The following is a 14,350-nucleotide window of genomic DNA, read 5'->3' as shown; positions in this document are numbered from 1 at the left end:
TTAAGTTGCAGGTAATAAAATAGTTATAAAACATTTTATTAGTCACTATTTTTTTCTCTTCTTGATGATAAGGTTTTCAGTAGCACGCACACGCACACTTACCTTAGGAGCTTTGAAACATATTGATGTAAGTCAAGTATTTTACATATTTGAGTTTGCCATACTACGTAACGTTACAGAGGTGATAATGTAGCTAATTCAAAGCCACAAATTTTTGTCTTGCACCACTATGTTCCGCAGCTCCTCACATACTAATAAAGCTAAATCATTTAATTAAAATGCATGTGGATTAACAGTATTTAACATCTAAGAGGACTTCTTTGTAATAGTTGAGACATAAAAATACTTTAGATAAACAAAATATATTTTGATTAATTGAAAACTACATTGTAATACAATATCCATAACGACATACATAATCTCTAATTTAATAACTAACAGTCTTCCATTTCCGTTTGGTTATAAGTTTACAACAACATGTATGCCCAGCATACTTCAAAATACTAGGTTTATGCCCTTTACACACATCTTTTAGTCAAGTGGCATGGTGTACATTCAGTGTGTATGTCAGTGTTCGGAAGTATAGATATCTGGGAATTGGAAGCAGGAAACTTACTTTATTTAAACTTTCTGTTCCAATCCTTTGAAATATATGACGTATGCAATGTTATTCAATGACTTTGAGAGAGGTTCGACCAAGGAGAGGGAGGGAAATTTTAAACAAAAAATAATAATTTGTGAGGAGGGGGAATTGCACACCTGCGAGATACAACAATCATATAATTTTCAGATAAATAAGTAAAAATAAAATCTTTAAAATCATGACAGTTGGAACTAACCCTGCAATATGAATTAAAACTTAAGGAACACGGAAATAAACACTACGAAGGCATGCTGTGTATGATTGAAATGCTGTACAAATACTCAGGACTTCTTGCATTCAGCACACACTTCACAGAAAATGTACAACAAACACATATGTATACAATAATATATATGCATCCTACATAAGGCAAGTAAAGCACTTCAAAGGAATAAGATGTATCTACAGACCCGTATAATACTGTGTTGTATTTGGCCAGCTACTAGCATAAGGACAGCTTTCCCTGCCATGTTACATTTTAAGTTTTTCTTTTTTGCCGATTCCAAGGTTTTTCCAAAATTAAGACACAAGAAGTACGTTTTTAGGCATTTTTCAGCTGTAGAACAACAAAAAAATTCACCTCTAGCAAATGATAACACACAATTAATCAAACAAAATCTTTTAATCAGAAATACTCGCCTGAATCTTAGCAAACTGCAGTTAATGTGTATTGTCTGCCTTGTGTATCTAGTCTGAAAATTAGCACCAGAGGTCTGTCTACATTTACTTCAGTAACCATCACACTGTCAGCAATTTTAGTGAATAACTTAATTTTGTTGTTAGTTTAATAAACAACCAATATGTGATCCGTTACACGTAGGGACAATATTATATGGTAAATTGTGATAAAAGCATGTCAAAACACAACACCAAAATGTAAGTTATATCCTGGAATTAAGTAGCATTTAACCAAAACTTAATTTAAATTATTAAAAAAATAGTAATCTTTTAATGTGTAAATTCATGGAATGTTATTTCAGACAAAAAATTGTACCCATATTAATGGTCTATAAGAAAAATTTAATTTGTTTTATTGAACATCTCTTCCTGAATCGCTTTTAAACCCAATTGCTTGCTTATTTATTTTTATTGTTCTGAATGTATCAGTTTTAGACCAATATATTACAAATTATTTTATCGTAAAATTGCAGCACATAAATTTTACCATTATTTTGGTGGAGTTAAGTTTCACAAAAAATATTTTATAAAAATAAAAACCATAACAATGAAATCCTCCTCTTAAAAACATAAATTGGATCAAAAATAAAACCATATAAACAACAAGTAACAATTGGGAAATGACTACCGCTGGTACCACTTTTCAGACTAGTTACACAAGACATACTATACATTCTGACAATATTTGCAATAAAACACAAAATGCTATGCTTATACAATGGAACATCCACAGAACCTGTCCTATAAAAAATAATGGCCTGAAAATGTGCTAAACCTATGGCTGGTGAGATAACTTCAGATCTTGGCCTTGCCTGGCGTATTATTTTATTTTATGATTTACATTATTAATGTCTTAAGGTAATGCCTAAAGATATTTCACTACAGAGGCTGTGCTATTTAATTTGCTTTCTTTGGCTTGTCACATTTTGCTATCTGGCATGATTTGAGCGCTCTCATGCAGATTTTTTGAGTGGATTTGGGCATTTGTACACTGTTGCGTGATATAAGAAATTTACTCCAAACTGTTACTCTCTGGTGTATTTATCCTTGCCAGAGAGCAGCTTGATAAAACTTGTTCTGAACATCATTGTACTCTATATTAATTTTTGTTATAACTATGAGACAAATCAATTTAGCTCAGAAACTGTTTGTTTAATCAATACGAAACTTTCAAAAGTTTAAGTTGGCATCCTTGTAATGGCTTCTGATCAGCTGTTCGATAAGATTTTGTAAACATAACCTATAAATCAGACCAAGATGTCAAGTCCGATTGTGTATTGAACTGCGGAAGGAGATGGCATGCTGTGATTAGTTTTAGTTGCAGAAAATGTAAAGGTGATGATATCCATGCAAGGATGACAAAAGTGTATGGGAACAATTGTTTAAACCGTTCAAATGTTTAGAAGAGGGTAGAACAATTTAAAAGTGGCCGTGAAAGTATCGATATGAGCAGCTAAGTGACGGACCAGTCGAAGTTTCCACTTCTTCCCTTGAATCTCGCATTGATGTGATGATTCGAGACAACAGACAAATCACCAATGAAATTATAGCTAGAAAAGTGTTGGAACTGTGTTTAACATTATTCAAAATAAACTGTAATACAATAAAAGCAGTGCGATATGGGTGCAGAGACAACTTATGGACACCCACAAAGAAACTATGCTTTAAATCAATAAACAGTTGAAAACTAAATGTTCCACTGAGAAAGAATTTAGAATTGTAACGTGCAATGAGACCTGGATTCAAGACTCTGCCATCTGCTGGTAAGTGATGCTTACACTTCTCTGGGACTCACAAGGCTTTATTTTATGTGATTTTCTTTCTTTAAGACCAACGAACAATCAACAGTCAATATTACACTGATATGCTGGAAAACAAAGTAGAGCTTGCATTTTTCACTAAACATCTGGACTTTTGAAAAAAGGTGCGATTTTGCTTTACAATGCACAGCGCCGTATGCATTCAAAAACTGGGCTGGGAGATTCTTCTACATGCTCCTTACAGTCAATTTTATGCCAAGGGCATAAGCAACTTAACGGAACAAAGAAAAAAAGTGTATATGAGTTTGGGGGGGGGGGGGGGGGGATTGTTGAATAATAGCCAACATTTTGTTTGGATTAAATAAACAGGTTTTTGAGCTACATCAGTTAGACTTATTACTTATTGAATGACCCTCTAATATTGACATTAGCTAAACCAGCATGGCCACGATATATATACCTAGTAAATCAATTTCAGGATATTTTTTTAAAACTTTTAAAAACAATTTCTTAAGTTTTTTTTAATCAAAATGTGATTTTTAAATTTAGATACATAATCATGGGCGTACGCAATACAAAATTTTCTCCACTTTGTGGGGACGTATAAATTTTTAAGTTGGAAAGCTAAAAAACATTTCCAGAGAAGGTATCCATGTGTGACCATTAGGTGAGACATCAAAACACATATTGCAAGTTAGCAAAAGGCTGCTGGTAATTATATACAGTATTCATAACATCCAGCACTACTGCTTCTTTCATGACCAGTTCTTCAGTTACATTACTTTTTTTGTGAATGTTACCGGATGAACAATGCATATAATGCATTTGTTTTTGCTTCTTTTTTTTTTAAACCAGAAACATATGCACGTTGTCTGCTATTGCAAAAAGTAAGTCAGGCTCGTATTCACACTACACCTTTTAATATTAACTAAGCATTTGTATTAGAATCACTCACCAGAGGTTCATTTAAACAGTTTCCTTATCCGATTGGTTTATTACAACTTTGCCTCTATTGTACCAGTTTTAAATACTTCTTCAATAAAATATAGATGGAGAAAAATACAAAACATCAAAAAATGGAAGGCGATGTGGAGACTTTACATTTTCAGGATAACATGTGTGTGGTAAGAACCCAGTTTTTTATGAAAAATTCAACATGGTGTGCGAAACGAGCCTCAAACTCATACAGGACTGTAGGCGCTAGCTTGCTGGTCAGACACGACACGGGACGCCGGGGTCCACAGACGACATTGAGGGCGTCACTCCGGGCTCGTCTTGGCGAGCTGGTAGTCGCTGCGACTACGCTGGAACCTCCGCCGGGCCATCAGGAACACGGTGGCGACAATGCCCACGAGCGCCACCGTCACGCAGCCAATCAGGATGCCCGAGCCTATGCCGGACGCACGCCGGTCGGCCTCCGAGACCCAATCGGTCGCGTTCCCGTCCGGGAGGTTGGCGACGGTGCCGGCCATCCCGCGGTTCCCCGGCCGCGTGGCAGCGTCCTCCCGGGCGTCCAGGTAGTTCTCCAGGGGCTTGAAGTAGCGCAGTAGCGCGGCCGCGTCCACTCGGTCGATGCCGAGGTCCGCTCTCAGGAGCTGAGGCCACTCTGCCGACAGCCCGTCCTTCAGCAGCTGCCTGCAAGCCACGAGCAGCAGTCCGGTGCAGCCTGCCAATCCCTTGCACTCTTCATACATTTCAACACATTTTATTATGCAAGTTATCATTTTTTTAACCATCCCTGGGTTTTACATTTTTGATAACTTTTTTTAGTACATAATACAACTAATTTTCTTTTTTCTTTCAGTATTAATTAATGGCTATGTATACAATTAATATGCAACACAAAGTTTTTATATAGGTTTGATTTTTATGCATAGTATTTTATCATCAGGGTAAATCCATATGAAACTACCCAATGAAAAATCTTATTGCTAACATTATTTTTTATTATAAATTAACAACTGTTTCCATCTATGTATCTAGGAGTACAATTTTGTTTTGCAAATTTGTATCTACCATTTTTGTTACTAAAATAATCCCTTCGACACGGCCTACAGGCAAAGGTAGATTTAGAAGTATCTATTTCTTCTAGAAATATTTTGGAAACATCTATAACTCCTGGAACATTCTAAGAACTTACTGTAGCATACATAACATCCTATATGTTTTCCAATATTAAAAAAAGATCAATTTTACATTTTATATTCCATGCAGCAAAAAAATTTTGAATGTTATTTAACTTATGAATCCAGCATTGAATTTCTTAATGAATTTCATATTATGCCTACTAAGGTAGTTATGCAATTATTTTTTATCTTCAAACACTATTTTTCATCCCTTGTACACCTATCCCTCACTTAGCACGGCTTCAGATTGTGCGAATTCATTCAGCGCGATTTTAATTTTACTGCCCCAGTCTCAAATAGCACGTCTGTAAAATTCAGTTAGCACGAAATTTCGGCAGGCAAAAAAAAAAGTAGACCACGATGCCACGAAGTCTGTTTCAACTTCTGTGAACATGTGCTGTGGGATACATTTAGCCAAACAAGGGGGAAGAGATGCGCGCGCAGATCTGTCTACGCTATTGGCTGTTGTACAAACATCAGCTGTGGCATGTCAAATTTCGGCTATGGAGTGTAAACGACCAAATGTTTTTTTTACGTCCACGCGTATGCCGCCGTTCCGTACCGTGGTCACCTGGCCACAAACCGGGCCGTGAACTCAGTCTAGCCAGTGGCAGGGAATTCACTAAAAAAAATGCAACGTCTGCCCATTCAGCTGCCGGTAACTGTACGTGGTTGATCACTCATAATGCATCGTGTTCAAGTATTTGAGACAAAACTAGAAGTATTACGGTGCGCAGATTGTCATGAAGGCCACGCTTATGTTGGTCGCACTTTAGTTTTAAGCAAGTCAACTGTGCGACAATCGTACGAAATAAGGACTCTTACCAAAAGTTTATATACATAAGTCTGATGCTGTTGGTTGTACTAGCGGGAATATATTTGACATTAGATACAGGAACATAAATGAACAGATGATTCACGTGGAAAAGGTTGTTAAATAAATGTTGCAAAGACAAAAAAATTGGCTTGACAGGATTGGTATGAACCAGGTGGTGATACGCGAATAAGCACTTTAATTTGTGAAAAATTAAATTATAATCATCCGGACAGTAATATCGGCTTCACTGTCAGTAAAGGATAGTTTGGAATTGTACGCGACGTGAGTTGAAGGGCACGCCCGGGCGGGCAGGTCAGCCAGCCGACACGATAAAGTACATAACCACGTATCTCCCATTACGCGGTATCGTATTTGCCATACAAAGTGCGATGGGAGGCATATAAAGATAAATGGTGTGACATATTTATAGTTGAGTGTTATTCAACGCATTTATATTACGTAAAGTATATTCCTGCACAATTTTGGAACACATTAAATAAATTAGCCTTGCTATTTATCATGGAAACTAATACTTCAGAATACGCGATTTCGAATAACACGAGCATTTCTAGGAACAAATTAGTCGTGCTAAGTGAGGGATAGGTGTACTAATTAAGGTAACATAAAGATGGTTATTAATAAATTCTGATGAATTTGATACTAAGGAAGTTATACATTTTTTAAAATTACAATCTCATATTTTATTGTAATAGTTTCATCAAAAATTGAGCCAAAAGATTCAGTTAGTTTAAGAGTTAAAAAATAAATTATAATTGTTTTGATAGTATATTAATTAAAATAGTGAAAATATTTTGTCTTTCTACCCTCATTATTTACACCCCTTGTAATAATGGTTTGTATTATCAAAAATTGTTTAAAACAAAAGTTTTAAATAAAAATTATAATACTTCTTCGTAACCGTCCGTCCACGCAGCATGATTCAGCAAGTTCGCCCGCTTGGTCAAGTGTCGGTACAAAATTTGTGCCAATTCAATTTTGTGCCTACGAAGGGAGTTACGATTTTGTTTGTCCTACAACCCTTGTGGTTTCAACCCCTTGAAGTTATGGTTGGTCATATCAAAAACTTATTCAGACAAAAGATTTTGGTATTACTCGTAAGAGTTATAAAAAGTTTAAACGAATGTCATATTTTCCATATTATGGGAGTTACAGCGGTTTTTCTGTTTTTCAAAAAACTGTCCCCATTTCTGCCATTTTGATCGGATATTGCACATTAATTAACTCAACTCGGATTTTCCACTACTAGATTTAATGTATCAGTTTGGAAGTGATTTGTGAACAATTGAGACAGTTACTGTATCCACAAGATTGTGATACATGTTTATGTATGTATATATGCATACTTTCGAGTTGACAATGATATTGGTTCTATGGACCATGAAACTAAAAACTATTCAAAAATTTCCCAAAGTCGCACCATGGTAACGTCTACAGAAGGTAGTATTTCTTTGCAATCTACTTAATTGTTATGTTTTAAAGAAACAACCTAAAATTTAATTCAAAATGTGTTTTGATTAAATTTTTTTAATGATTTCAAAGCCATTTTTATAGAAGGGATAAAAACACAACTGAAATATTTTTTTCCACCTGTTATAAAGGATTAGTGGAGCCTATAGTTCTGGCAACCATTTTTCAGATGTGAGATGTGACTGCTGCCAAGATGGCCAGAGTCCCAAGTGCAAGGGGGAAAAAAGTAGGTACCAGCCTTGTAAAATACATTACCGAATTTACAGAAGGCATTACATCAATCAACAACACAAAATGACAATAAAATGGAAAAAAAAAAGAATGTTTACCAATCTACCCAGCACAACTACTAAGAAAATAGGTATAGATTTCCAACAATTAAACAGTTGACATTTTGGGTACCGGTACTGCAATCTGTTCTGTCATCAGGTACATTTATTTAAATAGGCCATTGGAGTCTTCCATCTGCGAACTATGGGTTAACGGTAATATGTAAAACACACACAAAATATAACTATTTAAGTGTCACGGGAAAATTATTTAAATAAACCATTTTGAAATTTCAGTGTTCCCGCACTTTTGCTTCAGACTAGTGGTGCACTGATGCGGATACCGATTAATCGTAATCGGCGATTAAGGGTACTTTCCGATTAATCGTCATCTGCGATTATCTTAACGATTACTTTGCCGATTATCTACGTGTTTGATTTAATCTTAAGTGTTAACTAAAAAGGATATTATGTTACCATTTTTTGCGATTCAGATAAATTATGTGGAATGAAGTGAAACGTTTTTAATAATACATACCACATTTCTACAAAGTGTTAAATAAACTCAGCCTGGCGTAATTAATTAGGTTTTTACCGTGTAATGTTTTGTTAGACATTTTAGGACGAAATACGGTAATATTTGTATATATTACAAAATTCATATAACTCCGTCAGATCATGATTATAGATACTTCGTTAAGTTTAATAATTCTCATTGCCTCGAACAATAAAAAATACATTTTTTCCTACACGTTTGTTTACGTTTCGTCTTTAGTTTTGTCTCTTGTTTAGTGGCCTTATACATTACCTACAGCCAGACGTAAAATAGGTTGCACGCAATCGAAATACCACAAGCAATAACAGTGGATTCTATGACAATCAATCTTTTCGAGTAGTAGTAGCGGTTCATAATCGCGGTCCAGATACCTTCTAGAGTTTATCACTGCGTTTTACCAACTTATGCGTATCTTTGGCAACATTATCAGTTGTGTTATTTGTGTGTGATGTGAAAAGTGAAAAAGTATTTATAATTTGATATACGTATTCAGTCAACATAAATAAATTCACATGTGCTAGAATTGGTTTTGTGTCATTTATATATGTAATATTATAGTAAGATGGAGAGTAGGAAGAAAAAAAGTGAAGAGTGGAAACATTTTTCTATAAACCTAAATGAACAAAATAAAAAACATGTTTACATTGTAAAATGGTAATTTCTCGTGGTGGTTGTAGTAGAATGACCAATCAGCAGTGATATACTACTATTAACCTATGGAACCACATCAAGTGAATGCATCCTGATAAATTAGTGGAGAAGTGTACTAATGTAACCACAGATGATTGTGATACAGATGGGGTTCCAAGAAAAGTAATGAAATTGGCTCAGACAAAAACAACACATCATGGAAAAGAAAATACTGTATGATGTGAATGACCCAAGAGCATTAGAACTGACACAGTTAATAGCTGAAATGCTTTGTGAAGATATGCAACCTTATGCAATAGTCGATAATAATGTTAGTTCTTCTCAAAAAAAACTTACCCATTGTAAATTACAGTTATTAGACTGTAGTTCAAGTTGTTTACAATAACAAATATAAATAGAAGTTAATTTAATTTACACTTTCCAATGACTTAATAGTGTATTTTATATATTTTTATACTGTTATTATAACTGTATTCTTGGTTTTACCTAATCTTGTTATTAAATTCACATGGGAATAAAAAATTGTGTGTGCATTATTACACTTAAAAAAAATTGTTCATTATAATTGGTAACTGAATCGGTATCTGCCGATTATTGCTCTCATAATCGGTAATCGAATCGGTAATCGGTAAAGTCATATCGGTGCACCACTACTTCAGACAATTTCTTTTACTTTTTCCTGTTTATCCTGTTCCATATAACTTTTCCCCCCATTATCAGTCTATCCAGCAAGATAACTGATAGAGTGATAGATTAAAGTGCACATTTTGCACCTTTTAAAATTTTTTTATGCTACCAACACAGCCATTCTAAAAATAAAACAAATATATTTATATCTTAGTGTTCAAAATTAATACATGTTTATTTCTTACACTTAATTTATGTTACTGATAAAAGATTTTTAATGGGATAATGGCTCATTATTTTATGAATAAAATAGGTAAAATTACTGATTCTGTTTGCAACCAAGGTACCAAAGATGACAATTCATTCCATGTTTTTTTTTTCTTGTAGCTTTATACATTGTCTTCATGAATAAAAGTAGTCTATATTAAAAAAAATATGACAAAAATATTTCTTAATACTTATTTCACCAATAAGTCTCAGACTGACACATTAACATATTATGTTCTTTTACAATAAATCTTAAGTAATAAGTATATCTAGAACATAAATACTCAGGAATATAAAAATAAAATGCAAATTTTTGTGTGTTTGAAAAAACGGCCAAGGATGTTAATGAAAAAATTTGTTACAAGAGATGCAACGTCAAAAAATGAACTATTATTTTTTTCTATTCATTTAGTTTGTAAATTTTAGTACATAATTTGAGTTAAGTTCTGTCAAATTGCTAATTGATTTCATGTTTTTAGTTTTTTTCAGTGGGTGTCATTGCATGTGGGTGTTATATGTTGTGTTCACATGCTTAGTGATGTTACTTCAGTTTCATCACTGTTCACCAAATAATCTTGCCCCTACTCACCACCCCTCATCATCCCGAACGACCTGTCATCGGGCCATTAAGCTATGATTCATTTGTTCTACGATGTTTTACTTGCTGTCTGATTACTGGTATGATTAATTAATAGAATCCATTGAAACTAGCACAACCTTTAGCTTTATTCGGAAATGGGTACACTCTTCATAAACAGAACACACATTTATTTACTTACTTCAGCTGGTCGCCTTCCTGAATGACCTTCACTAGTGTGGAGCCGTTCACAGTCTTGTTTTCAAACAGCTCCAGCATTTGGAACTGAAGAAACGTGCCAGCAAATTTCCTGCACAATAACAAAATCCACAGGTTACAACTGGATGGGTCAAGGTTTAATTTGCTGAAATGGAAATTATACCTCCCAAGGGTTCTCAAATAAACAGCATAACCTCGTTAAGTCCATTTCACATCCTTCAGCTCATTTAATATGACATGAGGTTGAATAAGGATACATGGTGTAATATCACAGTATTACAGAATACTGAAACTTTGCTGATAAAGTTTGTTTACGTTTTGCATTACCGTCACCTAGCGACATCATAAATGCTCTATTTACACTCTCAGATGTTTGTGTTTTGTTTTTAAACCGTATTTAATGACTCTTGAGAGACGTTAACACAACAAATTTTATTTCAATTATTATTTTACAAACATTTACAGTCGTTAAATTCAGTTTCTTTTTGATTTCTCGGACGGTGCTTTGTGATTGGCTGAGGCTTGCCGGCACATGTAAAAAGCACCTGGCGCCAAGGATGATGGGAAATGGAACGTTTCTGCCTCTTGGTCCAGGGAGACTGCCCGTCAGGAGTTCCTGCCGGCAGGGATAATTTAAAGTGCTATTCGCGTGTGCAGGCACAACTGCGGTATTGTGTTGAACCACGACACTTCCACAAATATCATGTGGTAAAAATTATAGCAAAATCCTATCGCAAACGCCTACAGTGAACTAACCTGTAACTGGTCCAGAGACAGCACCAGATAGGTCATGTTCGAAAGATCCATTGTTGCAAATCCTTGTGATGCCAATGCATTTTAGGCCCTATTGCACTACAGTAACAGTGTGATTTTATTTTCATTACACAGCCATTAATGCAACGTATTAAGTGTAAACTTTGTTTTATGTCCCGTGGCTTTATTATTAATAATATCAACATATATACAAATGCAGACAAATCTGAACATCCAAGACCAGTAGTCCAAAGTGTACTGTTTTGTGTAAAGATTTTGAACTAGTCTAAAGTTATGAAGATACCCTGAAATACGTATTTATTCGAAAACTGCGAGATTTAATGTAAATCAAACGTTTGGTAGCTAACTGTGCCCACCTATTAAGATATTTTTAGATTTTTGCCTATTTTTATTTGTCTTGACCATTTTATTTTCTGAGAGAAATAACATATTCGTCTTGGCATGAGTGAGTGCTTATTACTTTTGAATTAACAGTAATTAAATTCTTATAAATATTTTCCAATAAAATTTTTGGTGTTATTGTGTTCAACACCATTACACAGTCGTAATGTTTTTGTTTTACTATACACAATTTATTGTATTTTTCTTATTACATATCATTATTATTATTATTATTATTATTATTATTATTATTATTATTATTATTATTATTATTATTATTATTATTGTGTTTTTAGATTGATGAAAAGAGGCCATGTTAAAGCCACACATATATAGCAGCCTCCTTTTCAATGGACCCGGCCAAGTCTTTTACTCAGGGCCGTGACATGGCTGTTGTGGCACTAAGCTCAATTTTCCCCACAAGTACAGGATGTCCATAAAAGAATACCCCAGTTTCATTGGTATATTGTAACAGTTTAATTTAGACTATCTACAACAAATTATACATTAAAATGAAGTTTAATTAACCTTGTTTTATTTCCAAGTGTTCATATGTGCACCTTTAGTTATACGACACCCATCCAACCTAAAGTATAAATTCTTCCCACACTTTGGTTAACAAGTCCGGAGTAATGAAAGCAATAGCCTCTTCCATTCTGTGTCAACTCTGGCAAATCATTATGTAGCGGCAGAACGTACACACAATCTTTTACAAAGCCTCAAAGAAAAAAATCACATGGCATTATGTCAGGTGAACATGGAGGCCAGCGAAAAAGATCTGTCATCTCAACCTTTACGACCAATACAATGGTCAGGGACTTCAAGTTCAACCTCTCTCGTTCAAAAAGATTCCAATGGGGAGGGATCCATCCTGTTGCCAAATAAAGTTTACAGGTTCACCCTCTACTAATTGGGATAAGAGCCATTCTTTCAACATAGGTGGTGCTGCCAGCGAGAAAAAGCAGTAATCGCACATGTGCTTATCTTTTATTGTGATCTTAAATGTGTTCCAAAAATTCCCTCGTATTACCATTTCAAAAACATATTGCTTCAATTTAAATTTACTTTGTTTCTCCTAAATATTTGTCGTATTTAAACTTTTCCCTTCTAAGGCTCACTCCCATTTAAACTTTGCCAAGCTGCTGGCAGTCCTTTCCAAGGCTCCCTCAGCACAGGATAACTGTGTCCAGCCGACTCTGCTGCACCTGGTTTTCGTTCCCACAGTCCAGAACATGCTCTGGCGTGTTATCTAGTACCTCCTGATTCGTTCTGTCACGAACTCGCGTTTTGTTCTGTGCTTCGTCAAGCTTCTCAGGGTCGGCTTCCGACCTGAGACTCAGCTGCGGTAGGTGAGTTAGGTCAGGCCTCTCGGCCCAAGTTACACCCCGGCCTGCCACATAGCCTCGGGCCGGAGCCCCGCTTTCCCACTGACTGTGCATTACCCCCCCCCCCCCCCTACACCACCATCCCTGTTCCCAGAAGTGCTCCTACCAAGGTCTTCCTTTTCACAACTATACCGCAAACGGTACCTCTCGGTGGTATCGTGAACTAAAGTTTAAATCTCAATTCCTTCTTTACCCGCCTGAGCGCGGCACATTCACACTTTTTGTGACCTACGTTTCGACCACAAGCCAGTCTACTTCCCCAGCTTCTCGTCTCGGAGCGCCAGTGTCGCCCCTTTGGGCCCCCTTCCCCCGGTTGATGTCTAGGCCCTTAACTGACGGGGTACCAACCAATCAGAGCTCTGGATCCCCCCCCTCTTCTTTACCCCCAGGCACCTTTCAGCATTTTAATGTACTGCGCTTCCCATGATGAGGGAAATCATCCTTCTGTCTCGACCGAACCCAGATCGTGTCCTGGAACTTTGTCTGCAAATTATTTCGCTAGTTAGATTTTGTTTCCAGTGATCTCTCCAGTTGGCTACTTAGTATGTAGTCGCTTTTGACCCGGGAGTGTTCCCGAAATATTGTATTTTCATTGATGATTTTAAGCAGTATTCGGTAGTGCCAGAAGTGCATAGTAGTTTTGCTCGACACCCGCGGTCGTGTCACATTTCCTGCATGGATTAATCTGAGAGTTAAAACCCACGATGGTGAGTAATAATTTACGCCTCATTCCAGTATAGTTAGTCTGACGTTCCCCTTTTGTTTTTATATAGTTGAAAACTTCCAATATCCTAATTTTACACTTCTTCTGTGCAGTGGGTTTAAGTACCACCCTGGTGTCTCGCGAGTACCAAATTCAACTACCGATGCAACCCTTTCTACCAGCAACCCTGCAGCGGGCTTCCTTTTCTTCTCGACCACCATTGTTCACCTTCTTGTCGACATGCGCCAGCCAACAGGACTATGAAATTAGTCTGTAATTATTGTTAAGGAAATTATAGTTTACAACAAAAATTGTAAATGACAGCAGTATCAAAATTGATCTTGTTTAGCATGATTAAATAATCATGTAATTTCAGAAGTAATTTAATATAAGGGTACAAGTGGAGTTGGTATGGTTAAAATTCGAAAT

At 35.8% G+C, this 14,350-nt stretch overlaps 1 protein-coding gene across 3 annotated transcripts in view; it reads right to left on the bottom strand.

Annotated features, from left to right (window-relative positions):
- Positions 1 to 346: 346 nt before the first annotated feature.
- LOC134527682 (angiotensin-converting enzyme-like) overlaps positions 347 to 14,350 on the bottom strand; it is an 87,199-nt gene continuing 73,195 nt past the window's right edge. For all 3 annotated transcript variants that reach the window (XM_063360585.1, XM_063360586.1, XM_063360587.1), the window contains exons 11-12: positions 10,662 to 10,769; positions 347 to 4,716 (exon numbers count right to left, since the gene is read on the bottom strand). In XM_063360585.1, coding sequence (XP_063216655.1) covers positions 4,341 to 4,716; positions 10,662 to 10,769 — 484 coding nt within the window. In that variant the 3' untranslated portion in view covers positions 347 to 4,340. The remainder of the gene's footprint in view (positions 4,717 to 10,661; positions 10,770 to 14,350) is intronic.

This window comes from Bacillus rossius, chromosome 1, assembly GCF_032445375.1.
Source record: "Bacillus rossius redtenbacheri isolate Brsri chromosome 1, Brsri_v3, whole genome shotgun sequence".
NCBI classification, from domain to species: domain Eukaryota; kingdom Metazoa; phylum Arthropoda; class Insecta; order Phasmatodea; family Bacillidae; genus Bacillus; species Bacillus rossius.
Note: the sequence above shows the minus strand (reverse complement) of the source record. Positions and strands in the feature narration are given on the sequence as shown.